This window comes from Ornithorhynchus anatinus, chromosome 3 (genome assembly GCF_004115215.2).
Source record: "Ornithorhynchus anatinus isolate Pmale09 chromosome 3, mOrnAna1.pri.v4, whole genome shotgun sequence".
Lineage (NCBI taxonomy): Eukaryota > Metazoa > Chordata > Mammalia > Monotremata > Ornithorhynchidae > Ornithorhynchus > Ornithorhynchus anatinus.
In genome coordinates, this window is record NC_041730.1 from 13,457,684 (window position 1) to 13,478,873 (window position 21,190).

The window sequence follows — 21,190 nt, forward strand, 5'->3', positions numbered from 1 at the left end:
CAGACAAGTAGCAGAAATGAGATTAGATAATGTTGGTATTTGTTAAGCGCTTACTATATGCAGAGCACTGTTCTAAGCGCTGGGGGAGATACAGAGTCATCAGGTTGTCCCACGTGAGGCTCACAGTTAATCCCCATTTTACAGATGAGGTAACTGAGGCACAGAAAAGTGAAGTGACTTGCCCACAGTCACACAGCTGACAAGTGGCAGAGCCGGGAGTCGAACCCTTGACCTCTGACTCCAGAGCCCAAGCTGTTTCCACTGAGCCACGCTGCTTCCCAGGTCCCCCGACTCCTAGGTCTGCGCTAGCACGAGGCCACGCTACTGCTTGTCATTTCACTGGGCAACCCATTTCTGGCAGAAACCATTCACACATGAGTAAAGTGAGTGCATCTCAAGTGGTCTTCTCTCTGTTCAGACTGAAATAAAAGTTGTTGGGAGTCAACTTCAGCCTGAGCTGGAGTGGCCATCTGGTCCCTGTCTGAGACCGATATGGAAACGGATGCCTCTTTGGCAATTTTTGTTTTGGGTGCCCAGATCCCCTCCTCCTCAGCTCCTGCCACAGAGTTCCCTGGCTCAGTCACGGAAAATGAGTTCATTCGGACCAGGGAATTGGTGGGGGGGGAGGGGGGGGGAATTGTAAAGACTCTAGAGTAGGTTGTCGGGGGGAGGAGGTACAGGGACATTCACGGGTTCACTGGAAAAACGCTCTAGCACTGCCTGAAATTGATGTACTTCTACAACGTGGCTCTTGTGACATTGACATCATCTGGTTTTGCTCCGGGCCTGACATTACACGTGTGTTACCTCATGCCCCACTTGTCTGGTATTCGCTAGGATCTCGTGACCATTTCACCACGAGCACTTTTGTGCAGAGGTTTATGGTTACCTAGAGTAGCCGCGTGGCCTAGTGGATAGAGCACGGGCCTGGGAGTCCGCAGGACCTGGGTTCTAATTCCGCCTCTGCCACTTGTCTCCTCTTTGGCCTAGGGCAAATCACTTCACTTCTCCATGCTTCCGTTCCCTCATCTGTAAAATGGGGATTAAGACTGTGAGCCCCATGTGGGACAGGGACTGCGTCCCACCTGATTAACTTCTATCTGTCCCAGTGCTTAGTACAATGCCTGGCACATGGTAAACGCTTAACAAATACCATTTTTTAAAAAAAAAAGCAATGACCTTCTAATTTGGATTTCTGGACACCCACACGGGGAGTTGCTACGCAGCCGTTATTTTCCTGGTAGTCAAGAATTCAAGGTCTCTGATAAGGTTTTTACAGATATCATTGTAATGTTTAAGGATGGGGGGCAGCCTGGATTTCGTGGCACTGCTTGAGAACATTATTGGCCGCCCTGCAGTTCTTGGGTAACCCTGCCTCTGTGCTTTGGATGTCACCAGAATGGAATAATAATAATAATAATAATGGGATTTATTAAGCACATACCATATGCCAAGCATTCTACTAAGTGCTGGGGCAGATACAACATAATCAGGTCCCACATTGTGCTCACAATCCAAGTAGGAGGGAGAACAGATATTGAATCCCCATTTTACAGATGAGGGAACTGAGGCAGAGAGGTAAATCAGTCAATCAATGGTATCTATTGAGCATTTACTGTGTGCAGAGCACCGTACTAAGTGCTTGGGAGAGTAATAATAATGTTGGTATTTGTTAAGCGCTTACTATGTGCAGAGCACTGTTCTAAGCGCCGGGGTAGATACAAAGTAATCAGGTTGTCCACATGGGGCTCACAGTCTTCATCCCCATTTTACAGATGAGGTCACTGAGGCCCAGAGAAGTGAAGTGACTTGCCCAAGGTCACACAGCTGACAAGTGGCAGAGCCGGGATTAGAACCCACGACCTCTGACTCCCAAGCCCGGGTTCCTTCCACTGATCCACGCTGCTTCTCAACAATAATCATTTATTGAGTGCTTACTCTGTACAGAGCCCTATACTAAGCAGTTGGGAGAGCAGACGTATCATAGACACATTGGTAGGCACATTCCCTCCCCACAAAGAGCTTAAAGTCGAGAGGGGGAGAAAGATTTTAATATAAATACTTCATGGATATGTACAAAAATGCTGTGGGCCTGAGCAAAGGGTGAATAAAAGGAGTAAAACAGGGCAATGCAGAAGGGCGTGGAAGAAGAGGAAATGAAAGTTTAGTCAGGGAAGGCCTTGAGGAGGAGACGGGCCTTCAATAAGACTTTGAAAACTGCATTGTAGGGTGTCAGGAGTGGCAAGTTAAGTGACCTGCCCAAGGTCACATGGATAAGGTAGAAGCCAGGGCAGCCTGGCAGCGGGAGTTGAAGCAAGAGCACTGCACTGCAGGAGAGAAGGAGCCAAAGAATCCATTCCCCTTGGATGGGCCATCCCTTTCCCTCCCTTCTCCAACTTGAAGATTTGAGCATTCTTAAATACCAATGATTGACTGGTTGAACCCTCTCTTCGAAGCATGAGGCTTGGGGAAATGCCCTCCTTCCCCTCCGAAGTAAAATAACTACGGGAGACTCTCAGATGATTTAATGATTACGGTCCTTGTTAGGTGCTTACTAGGGGCCAAGTCCTGTTCTAAGTGCTGGGGTAGATACAAGTTAATTAGGTAAGACATCGTCCCTGTCCCACATGGGGCTCACATTCTTATCCCCATTTTAACAGATGAGGTAACTGAGACACAGAGAAGTGAAGCGAATTGCCCAAGGACACACCGCAGACGTGTGGCGGAGCCGGGATTAGAACCCAGGTCCTTCTGACTCCCAGACCTGTGCTCTAACCACTAAGACACATAAGCACAGGTTGGGAATTGGGTTTAAGACTGTTTACCTTTGGTACCACCATTTTCCTTAAAAATGGTACTAATAGGTGCTCCAGTCTAAAGAAACAGGTTCAGAAATCAACTAGATTTTCACTCAGACTCCTTTTTGTTCCCATACTTAGGTAATAGGAAACTTTGGATGAACCGTGGTTCACTTGTAGTATGAGCGATAAATGGCCCAAAAGCATATTGGCACTTACTAATCATTTTCCTCTTTGAAATACCCTGATATTTATCAATCTGAGCGGTGTCTGCGTGTACAGCCCTGTACTAAGCGATTGGGATATAACCGAAGTTAGGTCGATAATCTCTTTTTTGGTAACTTGGGACTTAATGAGCTCTACCGTGCTTTGCATTGGTCTATGAATCTGTCTATAATGTCATCCTTCTTTATTTTCTTAGTCCTCTGAGAAAGCTCTTCATTCTGTCATTTTCTACTTCAGGAATTATAGTCTTGATCGAAAACAAAAGATTTCAGATTTGATAGTCTCCCCAGCCCAAAGAGAGACCAACCAGAAATGACACTTACCTGCAGTCTCTTACTCTCATTTCCCCCTGTAGCTTGCTGGTAACTTTTCCCTCTCATCCTCTCCTCTACTGTTGCTGACTTCATCCGGCTTTTTATAAATATGCCCTCATTATTCCATGTACAACTTCTGTGGCTATATTGTTATATTGTACTCCCCTCCGCGCTTAGTACAGTGCTCTGCACACAGTAAGCGCTCAGTAAATTCGATTGACTGACTGACTGACCGGCTTCACTGAGGTTTGGGACTGACATTTCCGAGCCCTTTTCTCCCACCTAGGAGTTCATTTCAAACTCACATTTCCATATGTCATTCCCAGCTGTCCAGATGTAGATATTTGGTTCCAACTGTTTATATCAGCTGTCCCCCTCTGTCCTCCAGACTATCCCTAGGATATTCCTAGCAGTCCTAACCCCAACTGTCATTCCAAGTTTCCAGGTTCTATTTCCTCTTCCTAACTGCCAGTCTCAAATATCCAGTCCCCAGATTGTCCCAGAACTTCTCAAAGCCTTTCATGAATCAATCAATCCTATTTATTGAGCACTTAATGTGAGCAAAGCACTGTACTAAATGCTTGGGAGAGTACAATACAAAAGAGTTGGTAGGCACATTGCCTGCCCACAACAAGCTTACAGTCTAGAGGATGAGCAAGGCCTAGTGGCAAGAGCCTGGGCTTGGGAATCACAGGTCGTGGGTTCTAATCCCAGCTCTGCCACTTGTCTGCTGTGTGACCTTGGGCAAATCACTTCATTTCTCTGGGCCTCAGTTACCTCAACTGTAAAATGGGGATTAAGAGTATGAGCCTGACGTGGGACAACCTGATAACCTTGTATCTACCCCAGTGCTTAGAACAGTGCTTGGCACATAGACAGCACTTAACAAATACCATAATTATTACTATTATGAGTTTCCAGCCTTCTTTTTAGCATTTTAAGTTGCATGGCCTTTAAAAAATAAATAAAATAAACTTGTTGAATAATGGATAGAGCATGGGTCTGGGCATCAGAAAGACCTGGGTTCTAATTCTGGTTCTGCTACATGTCTGCTTTGTGACCTTGGGCAAATCACTTCACTTCTCCGGGACTCAGTTACCTAATCTATAAAATGGGAATTCAGAGTGTGAGCCCCTTGTGGGACAAGTACTGTGTTCAACCTGATTAACTTGTATCTCCCCCAGCGTTTAGTACAGTGCTTGGCACATATTAAGTGCTTAACTACCATAACGATACTATACTATAATTATTATTATTATAAGAACAGGTTTGCCACACTCCTTTCCCCTCACTGTCCAGTGAAGTCTATGGAAAGTTCCCTTTTTTTTTTTTGCCAGTAATTGGATTCCCGAATTGCATTTCCTCTCCTCTTGAGTTGCTCAGTTTTTTGTTTTGTTTTGTTTTCCACAAATATTAATCCAGACAGTTTTCTGGAGTTATCAGGCCTCAATCATTTTTCCAAATGTTGTTGGGGCTCAGGCCTGGTTTCAGCATTACCCTCTCTTCAGGCACCACACAGCTGTGGCATCCTCAACTCAATTTGATTTCAGTCTTGAAGAAATGAACTTAAATTGCCACCAGAATAATTTAGCTTAGCGCTGAGTGCTTCCTGGCAGTCAAGTTTGCTAAACACTGACCTGGATTATTAAGGAGGGTTCTGGCTTCTCCTTTTCTGGGAATGTATTAGGACAGTATAGTTTCCCATCCGCATTGAAGCTTCAGGTGAAACCTGGCCAGAAGCAGAGGTTGGGCAAGATTTTGTTTCTTATGGTATTTAAGCACTTTTTCTGTGTCAAACACTGTTCTAGGCACTGGAGTAGGTACAAGTTAATAAGATCGGGCACAGTCCCTGCCTCACGTGGGGCTCTCAGTCTAAATAGGAAGGAGAACAGATATTTTATCCCCATTTACAAGTGAGGCAACCCGAGGCACAGAGAAGCAAGATTTGCCCAAGGTCACACAGCAAGTAATTGGCACAATTGCCTGTGCTCTTTCCACTAGGCTACACTGCTTTTCGATCTGCTTCACTTTGCCTTCTAAAAGCCTCTCCGTTCTTTTCTCTATTTTCTGGATCTGTAGTCCATTGTGCCGGAGTTGTTATTGGTGTCATGTTGGCTTTATAGTGTGTCAGAAGAAATGCCGCAAGTAATGAATGGGCAAGTAATTAGACAAAATTTAAGAGTAAGCTGATAATGCCAAAGCCCTTTAAGTTTTATTTGGCTGTCTGCTCTTAAAGCCAGGAACACCCCAAAGACTTCAAGTGGTCCAGAACACTTTCAATATGCTTGACCTTAGTTGTGCTTAAATCAGGTCCCAAGCAAACCAACTCTGTGATAGAACACCGATTCCAGTCTGCAGGCTTGAGGCTGATTACGACAACTAATAATCACTGTGGTATTTGTTAAGCGATTACTAGGCCCAGCACTGTGCTAAGCGCTGGAGTGGGTACAAGATAATCAGGTCGACACAGCCTCCATCTCACATGATGCTCACTAATCAATCAATCAGTTAATTGTATTTATTGAGCACTTACTGTGTGTACTGCACTTAACTAAGAGAAGTGGCCTGGCATAGTGAATAGAGCACAGGCCTGGGAATTAGAAGGACCCAGGTTAGAACAAGTCACTTCACTTCTCTTGGCCTCAATTACCTCATCTGTAAAATGAGGATGAAGCATGTGAGCTCCAAGGGGGACAGGGACTGTGTCCAACCTGATTTGCTTGTATCCACCCCCGCGCTTAGTACAGTGCCTGGCACATAGTAAGCACTTAACAAATACCATCATTAAGGGCTTGGGAGAGTAGAATGTGACAGAGTCGTAGACCCGTTTCCTGCCCACAAGGAGCTTACAGTCTCACTCGCAGTCTAAGTAGGTGGGAGACCAGGTATTGAATCCCATTTTCCTGCTGCTGGCCCAAAATTGTGAGTGGGCCATGTCCAACCTTGCAGCGGGCTGCTTGGGGGCGGGTGGGAAAGGTTGACATACCTTGACTGCAATAACACAAAATGTTTCCTTAGCCCCAGCTCATTGAGAAGCAGCAAGGTTAAGTGGAAAGAGCTTGGGAGTTACAGGTTGTGGGTTCTAATCTCAGCTCTGCCACTTGTCAGCTGTGTGACTGTGGTCCTCACAACTTCTCAGTGCCTCAGGTATCTCATCTGTGAAATGCGGATTAAGACTGTGAGCCCCACGTGGGACAACCTGATTACCTTATAACTACTCCTGCGCTTAGAACAGTCTTGACATATAGAAAGCGCTTAACAAATACCATCATTATTATTATTATTATTATTTCCATCAACTCCACTTTATTTCTGTAGCCTTAAGAATGAAACGATCCACTCCCCGGCCAATGGATCCCAAGATTGTTTTTTTTTCTTTTGTTTTTTAAAATGGTATTTAAGTGCTTGCTCTGTGCTAGGCATTCTAGTAAGCGCTGGGGTAAATACAAGTTAATCAGGTCGGACACAGTCCATGTCCCACTTGGGCCTCACAGTCTTATTAATAATGTTGGTATTTGCTAAGCGCTTACTATGTGCAGAGCACTGTTCTAAGCGCTGGGGTAGATACAGGGTAATCAGGTTGTCCCACGTGAGGCTCACAGTTAATCCCCATTTTACAGATGAGGGAACTGAGGCACAGAGAAGTTAAGTGACTTGCCCGCAGTCACACAGCTGACAAGTGGCAGAGCCGGGAGTCGAACCCATGACCTCTGACTCCAAAGCCCTAGCTCTTTCCACTGAGCCACGCTGCTTCCCTGGCTGCCCCTCCCCCTCTAGACTGTAATCTCGTTGTGGGCAGGGAATATGTCTGTCATATTGTTGTATTGCACCCTTCCGAGGGCTTAGCACAGTGTTCTGCAAACAGGAAGTGCTCAATAAATGTGATTGATTAATTGCCATTTTACAGATGAGGTAACTGAGACACAGACACAGTCACTTCACTTCTCTGGGCCTCGGTTACCTCATTGGTAAAATGGGCATTAAAACTGTGAGGCTCCCGTGAGACAAGGACTGTGTCCCAACTCCCGAGTGCTTAGTACAGTGCTCTGCACACAGTGAGCATTCACATATGACTGGTTGATTGATCTCTGGACCTTGAAGTCATTGTGGGCAGGGAACGGATCTATCAACTCTATTATACTGTGCCCTCCAGAACACTTAGTATGGTGCTCTGCACACAGTAAGTGCTCAGTAAATTTGAGTGATTGATTGGGACCCCATTCCCCCCAGTCAAAGGGTGGTCTGCACTCCTCCCCGCCCCTCCCCTCCCATCGATAGGCTCCAACCCCAAACTGGCACCTGTGCTCAAAATGAAAAGTTGGCATTTACCCCGCCGAGGATAAGACTTTTAATAAAAATGGATCCCTGCCTTTGGTTACTGATGGTGATGATGGTATTTTTTAAGCGCTTACTATGTGCCAAGCACTGTTCTAAGTGCTGGGGTAGATACAAGGTTATCAGGTTGTCCCACGTGGGGCTCACAGTCTTAATCCCCATTTTACAGGTGAGGTAACTGAGGCACAGAGAAGTGAAGCGATTTGCCCAAAGTCACACAGCTGAGAAATGGCGGAACCAGGATTAGAACCCACAACCTGTGGCTCCCAAGCCCAGCCTCTTTCCACTAAGCCACACTGCTTCTCACTACTGCTTCAGGCTTCTGCTTTCACTGCCACGCCACTCTTGCACTCCTGAGAGGGGCAGGCAAAACTCTCCATAGACATGAAGAGATTGGCAGTTATGCAATGTTAAGTGTAAGTGTAGCTAAATACGTGGATTGCCATGAATATTTTTGCAAGTGAGACTGATTTGCACAGTTATTCTTACTCGTGGTACTATTTGGTTCTCAGCTGGTCCTGTTTTTCTTTCAAGGTAAATGATGTTGTTAGCACAGATAAATCGAGATTCTCAGGGCATGACTGAGTTTCCCGGAGGAGGGATGGAGGCTCAACACGTCACTCTGTGTCTGACGGAAGCAGTGGCTGTGGCAGGTAAGCAGTGTGGTTTATTAATAATAATAATTCCGGGATTTAAGCACTTCCTCTGTATCAGGCAGTGTTCTAAGCGCTGGGGTGGACACAAGCAAATCAGGTTGGACATGGTCCCTGTCTCAATCTCCACTTTACACAAGAGTTCACTGAGGTGGAGAGAAGTGAAGTGACTTGCCCAAGGTCACATTTGTACAGGATGAAGTGACTGTACACCGACCTGAAGAACAGCTCAACTATGGAGATATTTTCAAGAGGCGACTCTGCTGTGCTGCGTACCTATTTCAGACAGGTGTTTGAATCAAACACGAGATTCGATTTCAGAGTTCCTACAACGCAAGTTTCTCTCCCTTGCGGTGGATGTTTAAATGATTTATTTCATTCCAACCAGCCGAGAAACCTCCCACTTTGTACCATTGTATTAAGTGACAAGGGAGAGAATCAAAGGAAATCATTGAGGAAGTCAGATCCTCACAAGCACCCTTCCTTTGGCTCTCACAGTTATTTCCACGAGTTGGTGAGAAGTTATCTCTTTGGCGGGGCAGTTAGGTAATTCCATGGGAACTCATTTGACTTAAAGCGACTAATTTCCTTCGACGTCACTCTATCCAATTGGTGTGGGGTTTTAGGGCCAGTTTTGCTCATCTGGGAGAGGGTGGGTAGGTTTCAAGTTCTGCCTAGAATAAGAAAGCTCAGCAGAGTTTGACTCGAAAACTCTATTTGTTGCCAAAATGTACTTTCCTAGTGCTGAGTACAGTGCTCTGCACCCAGTAAGTGCTCAATAAATACGATTGAATGAATAATAATTCTGGTATTAGTTAAGCACTCACTTTGTGCCAGGCAGTGTTCTAAGCGCTGGAGTGGATACAAGCAAATCGGGTTGGACACAGTCCCTGTCTCAATCCCCATCATACACATGAGGTAACTGAGGCACAGAGTAGTGCAGTGACTTGCCCAAGATCAGCTGTATGAATGTTCTCCTTTTGTTCTCACTGGATCTGTGCTGCACATTTTGATGACTAACCAGCATCATTCTCCACCATTAATGAAAATCCAACAATGACGGGCTTTCTCCCCAGATGGAGACAATTTGGAAAACATGGAAGGCGTCAGCTTGCAGGCAGTTACCCTTGCAGATGGTTCCACAGCTTACATTCAGCATAATTCTAAAGGTATGGACATCATGGGGCCATGATCACCTTCGACAATTGCTGGCCAGTTCGTATAAGAATGGTGCTATTTGTTAAGCGCTCAGAGAAGCAACATAGCCGAGCAGGAAGAGCACTGACCCGGGAGTCAGAAGGTCCTGGGTTCTAACCCCATCTCTGACCCATAATAATGGATTGTCTCTCTTTATTGTTGCATTGTACTTTCCAAGCACTTAGTATAGTGCTCTGCATACGGTAAACGCTCAATAAAGATGATTAAATGAATGAATGATAAGAATGACAATAAATTGTATTTTATTACATGCTTACTATGTGCCAGGCACTGTATTAAGCACTGGGATGGATACAAGCAAATCAGATTGGACAGTCTCTGTCCCACATGGGGCTCACGGTCTCCATCCCCATTTTACAGATGAAGTAACTGAGGCACAGAGAAGTGAAGTGACTTGCCCAAGGACACACAGCAGACAAGTGGCAGAACCAGGATTAGAAGCCATGACTTTCTGACTCTCAGGCCTGCTACGCCAGGCTGTGTGCTTGTCTGCTGTGTGACAAGAAAGTAAAGTTTTGCATTCCTTGACTTTACACATGCAGAAAAAATTATCTGCCTGGAGACTCCCCCAGATTACCTGCCTAACAGAACTACAAGTACTTCATTATTAATGATAATATTATTAATCAAACATGGTATTTACTAAGCACTTATTGTGTGCAGAGTACTGTACTAAGAACTTGAGAGAGTACAGTGTGTCCTGCTGACAATGGCCTTACAGTCTAAAGATACAGTAAATACTTATGAAATAAATAATAGAATAACACAGTAACATCATAATATTTTTTGAGCACTTACCATGTGCAGATCACTGTACAAAGTGCTTGGGAGAGTGCAGTATGTAACAATATAACAGATATGTTTCCTGCCCACAATGAGGTTATTAATAAGTAAATAATGATGATGGTATTTGTTAAGCACTTACTATGTGCAAAGCACTGTTCTAAGCGCTTGGGGAGATTGTCAGGTTGTCCCACATCGGGCTCACAGTCTTAATCCCCATTTTACAGATGAGGTAACTGAGGCCCAGAGAAGTTAAGTGACCTGCCCAAAGTCACACAGCTGACATTAATGGGGAGACAGACAGACATTAATGTAAATAAATTATGAATGTGTACATAAGTGCAGTGGGGCTGCAGCTGGGAGGGCGGAGGGGGGCGGAATAAAAGGAGCAAGTCAGGGCGACGCAGAAGGGATTGGAAGAAAAGGAAAAGAGGGCTTAGTCAGGGAAGGCCTCTTGGAAAAGATGTGCCTGGAAGGCACTAATAGTGGGTGGGGAAAAAATGTGAAAGAAAAAAATTCAGTCTAGTGTTGGGCTTGAACCGCCCTCCCCCCATCCTAGAATGAAGATTCTCATGCTCTACTGACTGAACTAGCTGGTAGATGATAATAATAATGTAATGCAGTAATAATATTATTCCAGATGGAAAACTAATGGACGGCCAAGTGATTCAACTTGAGGATGGTTCTGCTGCTTATGTCCAACATGTTCCTATGCCTAAAAGTAGTAAGTATTTAAAGATGCTAATGATTTCCTGACGTCAGCTGGTGTCAAGCACCTAGGCTAATGTTTACTGAAATAAATTAGGTCTTTCGATGTTAAAATCCACAGCACATCTGACTAAGGTAACTAATCTGTTATCATTTTAGGTTCGTTTTTTTTTAGTGACCAAGTGTTTCTCCAGGCTGAAGAAATCAGTCACAATGGGCATTTAAAGCATTTGAGGCCTAAACCTGTCGATCGATGGCATTTAATGAGTGTTTGTTGGGTGCAGAATAGTGTATTAAGGACTTGGATAGATGTGATCCTCTGCCCACAGGGAACTTAGAGTCTACAGGACTAAATGTAAACTTTCTTACCGAGCAGGAGACAGTTTGCGCTTAGAAGATGGACAGGCTGTTCAACTGGAAGATGGCACTACAGCTTTTATTCACCACACTTCCAAAGGTAAAATAGAATGTGAAGTATGTGTGTAATTTCATTAAAGTGCTTGCAAGCCGGAGGTGGTTTCTCCGTACAGTTCCACGAGGTCTTTTTAATGGCATGTGTTAAGCAATTACTGTGTGCCATTCACTGTACTAAGCACTGGGCTAGATACAAGTTAATCAGGTTGGACACGGACCCTATCCCGCATGGGTCTCACAGTCTTAATCCTCATTTTACAGATGAGCTAAGGTCCAGAGAAGGGAAGTGATTTGCTCAAGGTCACACAGCAGACTCGCGGCAGAGCAGGGATTAGAAACTAGGTCCTTCCGACTTCCAGATCCACGATCCATTAGGCCACAACTATTGTGTTTTGCTGTTAGACCGGAACTATGACAATTCTAGCTGTGGAGGGGCTCTCCAGACAGTGTCATCCACCTCCTTTTTCCAGTATTACTATTCAAAAAAAAAAAAAATACCTACCCCAACTTGATCTGCTAGTTTTCTATCCCATGCCTAGAGATCACTTGGGAAAGGGAATTTGAGTCAAGGGGAGAAAATTGAGGCCGGAAAAAATCGAGTATAGTTCTCATTAAGGCCCAAAACCTCCTGAGTAGCTCTTCCTTGTTTGACCCCAGAGGGCTAAGAAGTCCTCAGAGAGGAGAATCTGGGTCTTGTCTTAATATAGGGCTACTGTTTATGAAGAAGAGGACAGCTGGCATATAAGTCTACATGATTTATCTTTTTGCATATCACCCTCAAAGTTGTAGGGTTTTTTTTGGGTTTTGGTTTTGTCTTATTTTTTAATGGTATTTGTTAAGCACTTACTATGTGCCAGGCACTGTACTAAGCATTGGGGTAGATACAAGCTAATCAAGATGGATTTGATTCATGTCCCATATGGGGCTCACAGTCTTAATCCCCATTTGACAGATGAGGCAACTGAGGTCCAGTGAAGTGACTTGCCTAAGGTCACAGAGCAGACAAGTGGTAGAGTTGGGACTAGAATGCAGGTCCTTCTGAATCCCAGGCCCGGGCTCCTTCTACTAGGCCATGCTGATAGAAAGCAATTCCAAAAATATGGGCATGTTTTCTATTATCAGTGAAAACTAAGTAGCTTTAATAGATATTTGTAAATCCAAGATTCAAATCAACAGTAGTAACTGTGGTATTTGTTAAGCGCTTACTATGTGCCTGGCACTGTAGTAAGTGCAGTGGTGGATACAAGCAAATTGGGTTGGACCCAGTCCCTGTCCCCCTGGGACTCACAGTCTTCATCCCCATTTTACAGAGATGGGGCTTCAATGGCCCTGCCCTCTGTAACTAGGCTGTACTGGGTCATGGTTTCTAATCCCAGCTCCACCACTTGTCTGCTGTGTGACCTCGGGTAAGTCACTTAAATTTCTCTGTGCCTCAGTTCCTTCATCTGTAAAATGGGGATTGAGACTGTGAGCCTCACATGGGACAGGGACTGTATCCATCCCAATTTGCTTGTATGCACCCAGCACTTAGTACAGTGCCTGGCACATAGTAAACCTTTAACAAATGCCAGGGTTATTATTATTATTACTGCTTCCCCACTTTTCAGGTGTCAGTCTTTGAAATACAGATTTGTTCCTCAGCATCTTACCTTTATTTCCATACAGCTGTAGTGATTTTTTTTTATTTAATTTCATCTCACCATTGTATCTCAGACAGTTATGACCAGAGCGCACTGCAGGCAGTCCAACTGGAAGATGGCACCACGGCCTACATTCACCATTCGGTGCAGGTGCCACAGTCGGATACCATCTTGGCTATCCAAGCTGATGGCACGGTGGCTGGGCTTCACACAGGGGATGGCACTATTGACCCTGACACCATCAGTGCTTTGGAACAGTATGCCGCAAAGGTACAATCAGTCAATCGGTGGTAATTATTGAGCGCTTATTGTGCGCAGAGCATTGTACTGATAATGATAATGATGGTATTTGGTAAGCACTTCATTCATTCAATCGTATTTATTAAGCACTTGAGAAAGTACAATACAACAAGAAAGAATGACAATCCCTGCCCACAACGAGCTCACAGTTTACAGCGGGGGAGACACACATCAATACAAATAAATAAAATTACAGTTGTATACATAAGCGCTATGGGGCTGGGGGAGGGAAGGAGAGTAAAGGGGGCAAGATAGGGTGATGCAGAAGGGTGTGGGAGATGAGGAAAAGTGGGGCTTAGTCAGGGAAGGCCTCTTGGAGGAGATGGGCCTTCAATAAAGGGAGAGAGTAATTGTTGGATGTGAGAGTTTGCACTTACTATGGATCAAGCACTGTTCTAAGCACTAGGGTAGATACAAGCCAATCAGGGTGGACCCAGTCCCTGTCCCACATGGGGCTCGGTCTTTTATCCCCATTTTACAGGTGAGGTAACTGAGGCCCAGAGAAGTGATGTCAGTTGCCCAAGGTCACACAACAGACAAGTGGCAGAGCGGGGATTAGACCCAGGTCCTTCTGACTCCCAGACCCATGCTCTAGCCACTAGGCCATCCTGCTTCCCTTGACTGTACTAAGTGCTTGGAAGAGTACACTGTAACAATATAACAGACATATTCCCTGCCCACAATGAGCTTACGGTTTAGAGGGACCCCTTTTAGCTATAGTAACATGAACAATATAGTATTTCGCAGATATGTTCTAGAAGAAAGAAATTATGCATGGACCATTCTAAAAAATGCAAAGGGAGGAGAAACTTGGAGCGAAAGGTCAGTGGGGTGAATTCTCCATTGAGATTTATAGAAATAAAGCCCTATTACTGCTGTATTTATTCACTGGGCTGACCATAAAGTTCTTTCTTAAAACAGTGCCTGATCCATTTCATTTAAACATTTTATTCTTTTCTGGATTACAGGTATCTATTGATGGAAGCGAAAGTGTAGGAACAGGAATGATGGGGGAAAACGAACAAGAGAAGAAAATGCAGGTATGGACTAACTACGGCACACATGGTTTCAGTCCATCTGACCTGATCTCTTCTATCAATCAGTAAATCAGTTGTATGTATTGAACGCTTACTGTGTGCAGAGCACTGTGCCAAGCCCTCGGGAGAGTACAATACAAAAGAGTTGGTAGACATCTTCCTTGCCTGCACTGAGCTTACAGTCTAGAGGGGGAGAGAGACATTAATATAAATAATTAAAATACGGCTATGGACAAAAATGCTGCAGGGCTGTCTGCCGGTGTTCAAGTTGTTAGTGTGATTATCATACGTTATTGCAGGGATCAGGGGAAAAGCATGCTGTACAAAGCCAAAATAATAATAATGGTATTTTGTGGTATTTGTTAAGCTTTTACTAGGTGCCAGGCACTGTACTAAGCACTGGGGTGGATACAGGCATATCGGGTTGGACGCAGTTTTGTCCCACCTGGGGCTCACAGTCTTCGTCCCCTATTTTACAGATGAGGCACAGAGAAGTGACTTGCTCAGTTCACACAGCAGACAAGTGCCAGAGCCAATATTAGAACCCGGGTCCTTCTGACTCCCAGACCCATGCTCTCTCCATTAGGCCGCATTGCTTCACTCCCATCTCCAGATGGGAGGTTTCAAGGAGAGAACTGGAGAAGAGGAACTAAAAACAGTGGGTGTAGACAACTCACTCAAGGAGTTTGGAGAGGAATGATAGGAAGGAGATGGGATGATAACTGGAGGGAGCCATGGGATCAAGGGAGAGGTTTTTTAATATAGGGGAGACACAAGTACATTTGAAAGCAGTGGGGTAGAAGCCAATGGGGGGTGAACAATAGAAGAGGGTGGTCAGGGAGGAAGATCGGAGTGGTAAGTGTTTGATAAGGATGGGGTTGGAGACGCTGGTGGAGGGGGTGGATTTTGAGTGGAGGCGGAGATCTTTTCCTGAGATACTGCTGGGAAAATTGGGAGAATTGAAGAAGGAGCAGGAAAAGGAAGGGACTGGAGAGGAGCAGGGGAGATTTTAGGGAGATCACACCTGACATGATTTCAATTTTCTCAATAAAGAACATGGCCAGTTCATTAGAGGCAAGAGATAGGGGAGGCAGGGGGTTTGAAAAGGGAGCTAAATGTCTGAAACAAACAATGAGGGCAGTGGGCATAGCAGTCAATAAGGGTGGAGAGATAATGTTGCCGGGCAGAGGAGAGGGCAAAGTTAAAGCAGGCACAAAAGATGATGAGGTGGATAAGGTTGGCTTGATATCTGGATTTCCATCAGCAGCGCTCTGTGGCTCACACACAGGAGTGAAGGAAGTGGATTGTGGAGGTGATCCAGGGCTGTGGGTCACTGATATGAGATCGGCAAAAGAATAAGGGAGCGAGGGAGTTGTACTGAGTGAGTCGAGTTGAAGGTGATGTTGAGGGCATCAATTTGGTCATGAAGGGAAGGTAGTTTGGGCATGGAGACCAAATGGAGCATGATGACTTGAGGAAAATTGGTGCAGGTCAAAAGATTGGAGTTCTCTGCGGGGGAACTGGACAGATTTGTGGGGAGGGAGTGTGGGGGAGAGAAATCAGGTGAGAAGATTGTAGTTGGATTGAGGAATTTCAGAGCTCGTGAGGGTAGAGATTGTATAATTAGAGATGAAAGATGTTGAGATCGAGTGTGTGTCCAAGTTGGTGAGTGGGTGAGGTGGGGAGATTAGTGGAGTTTAGGAGTGATAGAAAGTGGGCAGCAGAAGGGCCATTAGGAACCACCACATGGATATTGAAGTCCCCAAGGATCAATGTCGGGATGGAGAAAGAGGGAAATCAAAATGGTTCAGAAAATTGGAGGTGGGTTCTGGGGGGTGGTAGGTGACCGTGACTATTAAGTGGAGAGAGTGGTAGAGGTGTATGATATAGGATTCAAAAGAAAGGAAAGAGAGGGTTGGGGGAGGTGGGATGGTGACAAAGTGGCATTGGAGAGCAAGAAGGACTCCTGCTTCTCCCAGGGAAATGGGAGAAGATGAGTCCTTCTCTAGGGACAGTGGCAGGGAGACAATGTCGTCTAGGGAGAGCCAGGTTTCAGTAATAGTGAGGAGAAGCAGTGACTGGGTCCGAAACAGGTCAAGGATGAAGGGAAGCTTTCCCATAATGGAGCAAGAGTTCCACAGGAGCCACTTGGTTGTGTAGGAGGGAAGAGGGAAGGGCCAATTTGGGGTGGGGAGGGGTTGGAGGGAAGTAAACTGATGGGCCAGCACAGGATCAAAGGGATGAGGAGGGGGAGGTGGCATCAAGGATGGGAAAGGGTTGGATTGAGGAGCATTGGGCGGGGGTGCTGGGAAGGGAGGACAGAGCTGGGCTGATTGGAGGGACATGGTGATGTCAGAGAAGTTTAAGGGTTATAAGTGAGGTTGTCAACAGCAATAACAGCTTAATCTAGTGGTTCCAGTTTAACTAGTGGTTCTAGTGGTTGACTCGAATGGGGTCCTTGGGTCCTTGAAAGTGAAGAAATAAATGTCTAGGAGTAAATAGAAGGCTGGGATGATGCGAATGCAGACAGCTGTTGATAGATAAAAAATTCAGGTCCTTTGTCACCAAGGTATCAGACATCTTCCCAGGGAGAGGGACGATGAAGAAATAGCCACTTCTCAGCCGCTCCAGGTCGCTCCACAGGCAGATGGTAGGCAGTGGGTCCAGTGTTCGATGTCCTGCATCGGCCGAAGCAGCTGGGCAGAGAGAGATCTCATTGCCTTCAGGCAGTTCTCTATCCTTATCGATGTTGGATGTCCTGGGCTAGCTGAGACAGCTCGGGAATCAGTCATTCGAATTTATTGAGCGCTTTCTGTGTGCAGAGAACTGTACTAAGCACTTGGGAGAGAACACTATATAGAGTTGGTAGACATGCTCCCTGCCCACAGTGAGCTTACAGTCTAGAGGAGTTTATAGTCTAGAGGTAGAGAGGGCTCTCTGTGTCCTTGGACAGCTCTGTGTCCCGGGCGATGTTAGATGGTCTGGGCCAGCTGAGACAACTCAGCAGACAGAGATCTCGGTATCCTTTTAACTAAAGAATGTTAGCCATCTTTCTTAAAACATGCTCCTTTGGGGACTTTCATGACAAGAGCAAAAATAATTATAGACATTTTAACGTCTAAATATACCAGCATTTAATTGCTCGAATTGGTTTTATTGTCTTAAGTCAATTTTTTTTATCTTGGGAACACATTAATGTGCTCAACATTTTTTCCCATGGAAAACTAACTTCATTTAGTACTCTTTTGCTTAACATTGCTTTCGTTCAATCAATTAAGAGTACTAATTGTGATTTTTTTTAATGGTATTTGTTATGTGTCAAGCACTCTTCTAAGTATTGGGATAGATATGGTCAGATACAGTCCTTGCCCCACATGGGGCTCACAGTCTAAGTAGATGGGAGAATAGGTCCTGAATTCCCATTTTCCAGTTGAGGAAACTGAAGTACAGAGAAATCAAGTGACTTGCCCAAGGTCATACAGCCGGCAAGTGGCAGGTCCAGAATTAGTACCCAGGGCCTCTGGTTCCCAGGCCTGTGCTTTATCCGCTAGGCAACATTGCTTCTCAATAATTCATGATTCAACAGTAGAAAGTGGACAGAGTAAATGGTGCATTATGTAGGCCAACAGAATAGCAGACTTGATTTTAGTTTTATCAACTAAAGATTTTCCAAGTCTAACTTCAGGCAACCCTTCTATCATGTTAGCCTTCCAGAAAAGATATATATTAAATTTGAATATACTTTTATAATATAATTTTATAATAGTAACTTGCTTGCCTTGAAGAAGTTTAAAAGCTGATGATTTTAGTCATCTGATCCCTCTATATTTTAGGTTATGCCAAAGTGGTGTTCAGATTTCTCAGTATCTTAGAAAAATGGATTATGTATAGCAATTAGCATTAGTGATCATTTCCCATGAACAGATGTCTAAAACCTATAATTTCCGAAATAGTTTCCTTCTCCCCATTAGTGGAAATGAAGGTTTCTTTTACTGCTCCTTACCATATTTTGGTATAGTAGCATTCCTTCAGAGAAATAAAATTTTCCCCAAAACAAGTGCCAAACACCTTTAGAAACCTAGAGATCCGTTGTTGATGTGGATTTTTTTGCCCTATGTTGTAACGTCCTCTGCATTTCAGTCTTTTAAAACCATTTTTCTTCTGCTTTTAATTTGCTGGGTTTTTTACAGTTTGCAGCCTTTCCTCTGGTCTGTAACCTAAGAAAACAACAGATGTGGTATTGCTGAGTTGATCTCTAGAATGAGATTAGGTTTCACACCAACAGAAAGGCACAAAGCTTTCTTCTAAGTGTTAACGTGAATTATTGGACGCATGGGAACAATGAAGGAGATAGGTGCAAGCAGATCTAAAGTAATATATTTGAGCAGGTCCATATGCTTGTGGTTATGAGGACTTAATCTAGGGGAAAAAAGAATATTGAGTTCAAATATTGCGTGTTCCATTGTACTGCACTGTTGAGCTTGAAGCCAAGGCCTTGTGCCTTGTTCATTCGGATTTGATTTCCCCTTCAACCCGTTATATTTTTATCTGGATATATGTTCAGAAAAAAAATAGCTCATTTCTAAATATTTTGTTTTATGACAAAATATTAGCCTTATTTTCCATGCTTTTCCAGTTCCTGTCTTTTGAAGAGCGATTATCTGAAGAGATTCTTTCTCCGGTTACATTCTTTATACGTTTGGGACATTTGAATCTGACTGAGATTTCATTCGTCCTCCCTTTGGGGTGATGTTTGCTGTAGGGACATTTCCGTGATTCATGTGGTCCAACTAGAATGTTGGTGCAGCAGTTAAGGCATGTAAGGAGTGGGGGAAAAAACCTATCTGTTACGTAGCTCCCAAGTATTTGGAAACAGTATTCTGATATTCACTGCTTTGTCTGTGGAAGTAATGGCATTTAATGAGAGCCCACTCTGGGCAGTACATTATGCTAAGTGTTTGGGAAAGTACAACAGAAGCTGGAGACATATATTCTACCTATGAGGAGCTTACACTCTAATGGATCTGATTTCAGTGGTCTTGTCCTTAAGTACCTTTTAATAAAGACTATCAGGTAAAAATGCCAGCAGATTTTAATCTTTGGATAACCTGATTATGTCTTTCATTTGGTTATTTTGTGTTTTCATGGACTTCACAATTAAAGGTGATCTGACTTTCGTACTTAGTCTCAAATCTCTTTAGAGATTTAGAAATTTCCCTCACCTGCCACCTGTCCACCTGCCAGGGGTAAAGGTCTGGGAGAAGCTAGAGGATTGGAATCCCAAACAATCCATCAATTGTACAGTTGTATTTATTGAGTGCTTACTGTGTGCAGAGCACTGTACTACCCTCTTGGGAGAGTATAATATGATAGAGTTGGTAGACACGATCCTTACATTCATTCATTCAGACATATTTATTGAGCACTTACTGTGTGCAGAGCACTGTACTAAGCATTTGGAAAGTACAATTCAGCAACAAAAAGAGACAGTCCCTGCCCACAATGGGCTCACAGTCTAGAAGGGAGGAGACAGACAGCAAAACAAGTAAACAGGCATCAATATAAATAAATAGAATTAGAGATATATATACACATCAGAACAAATAAAAAAGACATTAATATAAATAGAATTATCGATATGTACATATATTCACAAGTGCTGTGGGGTGGGGAGGGGGGTAGAGCAAAGGAAGGGAGTCAGGATGAGGTGGGGGAAGGAGGGGAGCTGAGGAAATGGGGAACTTATTCTGGGAATGCCTCCTGGAGCAGGTAAGCCTTCAATAGAGCTTTGAAGGGGAGAAGTGCCCACAAGGAGCATACAGTCTAGAGAGGGAGGCAGACATTAAAATAAATTACAGATATGGGGAATGGGAGTGTATCACAGCTTCATTGTAGAAGTTCACATCTTTTTTTTTTTTAAAAAAAAGGTATTTGTTAAGCACTTATTACATGCCAGACACTGTGTTAAGCAGAGGGATAGATACAAGCTTATCAGGTTGGACACAGTCCCTGTCCCACAAGGGGGACACAGTCTTAATCCCCATTTTACAGATGAAGTAACTGAGGCCCAGAGAAGTGAAGTGAGTAAAAGTCGGGAGTAAAACCCAGGTCCTCTGACTCATTCATTTCCTTTAGAACTGGCAACAGAGAGCCTAGGGCAGAACTTGGGACAAAGCAAAGGTTTCTCTCTGCTAGTAGATTTATAATTTCACAGACCACTAATCTTCCCAATTCAAGGCGACTTTGAAGTCACATCTTCTCCTGGTGGGCTTTCCTAGTTAATTTCTCATCTCACCACCCTATTTCCCCCTTTCCTGCCACTCCAGCACTTCATGGTCACTTAAGATTCTTTCAGGGCAGGGATCATCTCTACTGACTTTAGTGTACTCTTCCAAATACTTAAGTACCATGTTCTGCACATAGTGGGTGCTTAGTAAATACTATTGATTGATTGGTAAATACTATTGATTGATTGGTAAAGGTAAAAAGCTGGATAAAAGCTCAGTGGTGGTCATAGGCAAAATACCAGTGGTGCCCAATCTGTGTGCAAATCCTGTGCCTATCACAGCATTCAGCACAATGCTTTGGCATAGAGTGGATGTTTTAATTAAGGCCTTTTTTTTTAAAGAGTGGAAGTAAGGATCACCTAATTTCAAGAACAATCAGCTCGACCACACTGTATTTTAATTTTCTAAACATTACATAAGGAGTTTTATTAATATTGATCGACTAATAAGTGAATGTCCAATCTATTGTAGCCAAATC

The 21,190-nt window shown here is 44.1% G+C and overlaps 1 protein-coding gene across 7 annotated transcripts in view; it reads left to right on the forward strand.

Moving 5' to 3' along the window:
- Positions 1-21,190, forward strand: part of ZNF143 (zinc finger protein 143) — a 49,210-nt gene that overhangs the window by 4,935 nt on the left and 23,085 nt on the right. For 6 of the 7 annotated variants that reach the window (XR_003757898.2, XM_029060718.2, XM_029060723.2 and 3 more), the window contains 6 exons: positions 8,207-8,325; positions 9,402-9,494; positions 10,967-11,050; positions 11,408-11,491; positions 13,162-13,358; positions 14,357-14,428. Coding sequence is in view for 6 of the 7 variants with exons in the window: in XM_029060718.2 (XP_028916551.1) it covers positions 8,211-8,325; positions 9,402-9,494; positions 10,967-11,050; positions 11,408-11,491; positions 13,162-13,358; positions 14,357-14,428 (645 nt within the window). In the remaining variant the exon portion in view is untranslated. The remainder of the gene's footprint in view (positions 1-8,206; positions 8,326-9,401; positions 9,495-10,966; positions 11,051-11,407; positions 11,492-13,161; positions 13,359-14,356; positions 14,429-21,190) is intronic. The other variant, XM_029060721.2, reaches the window with a different exon arrangement.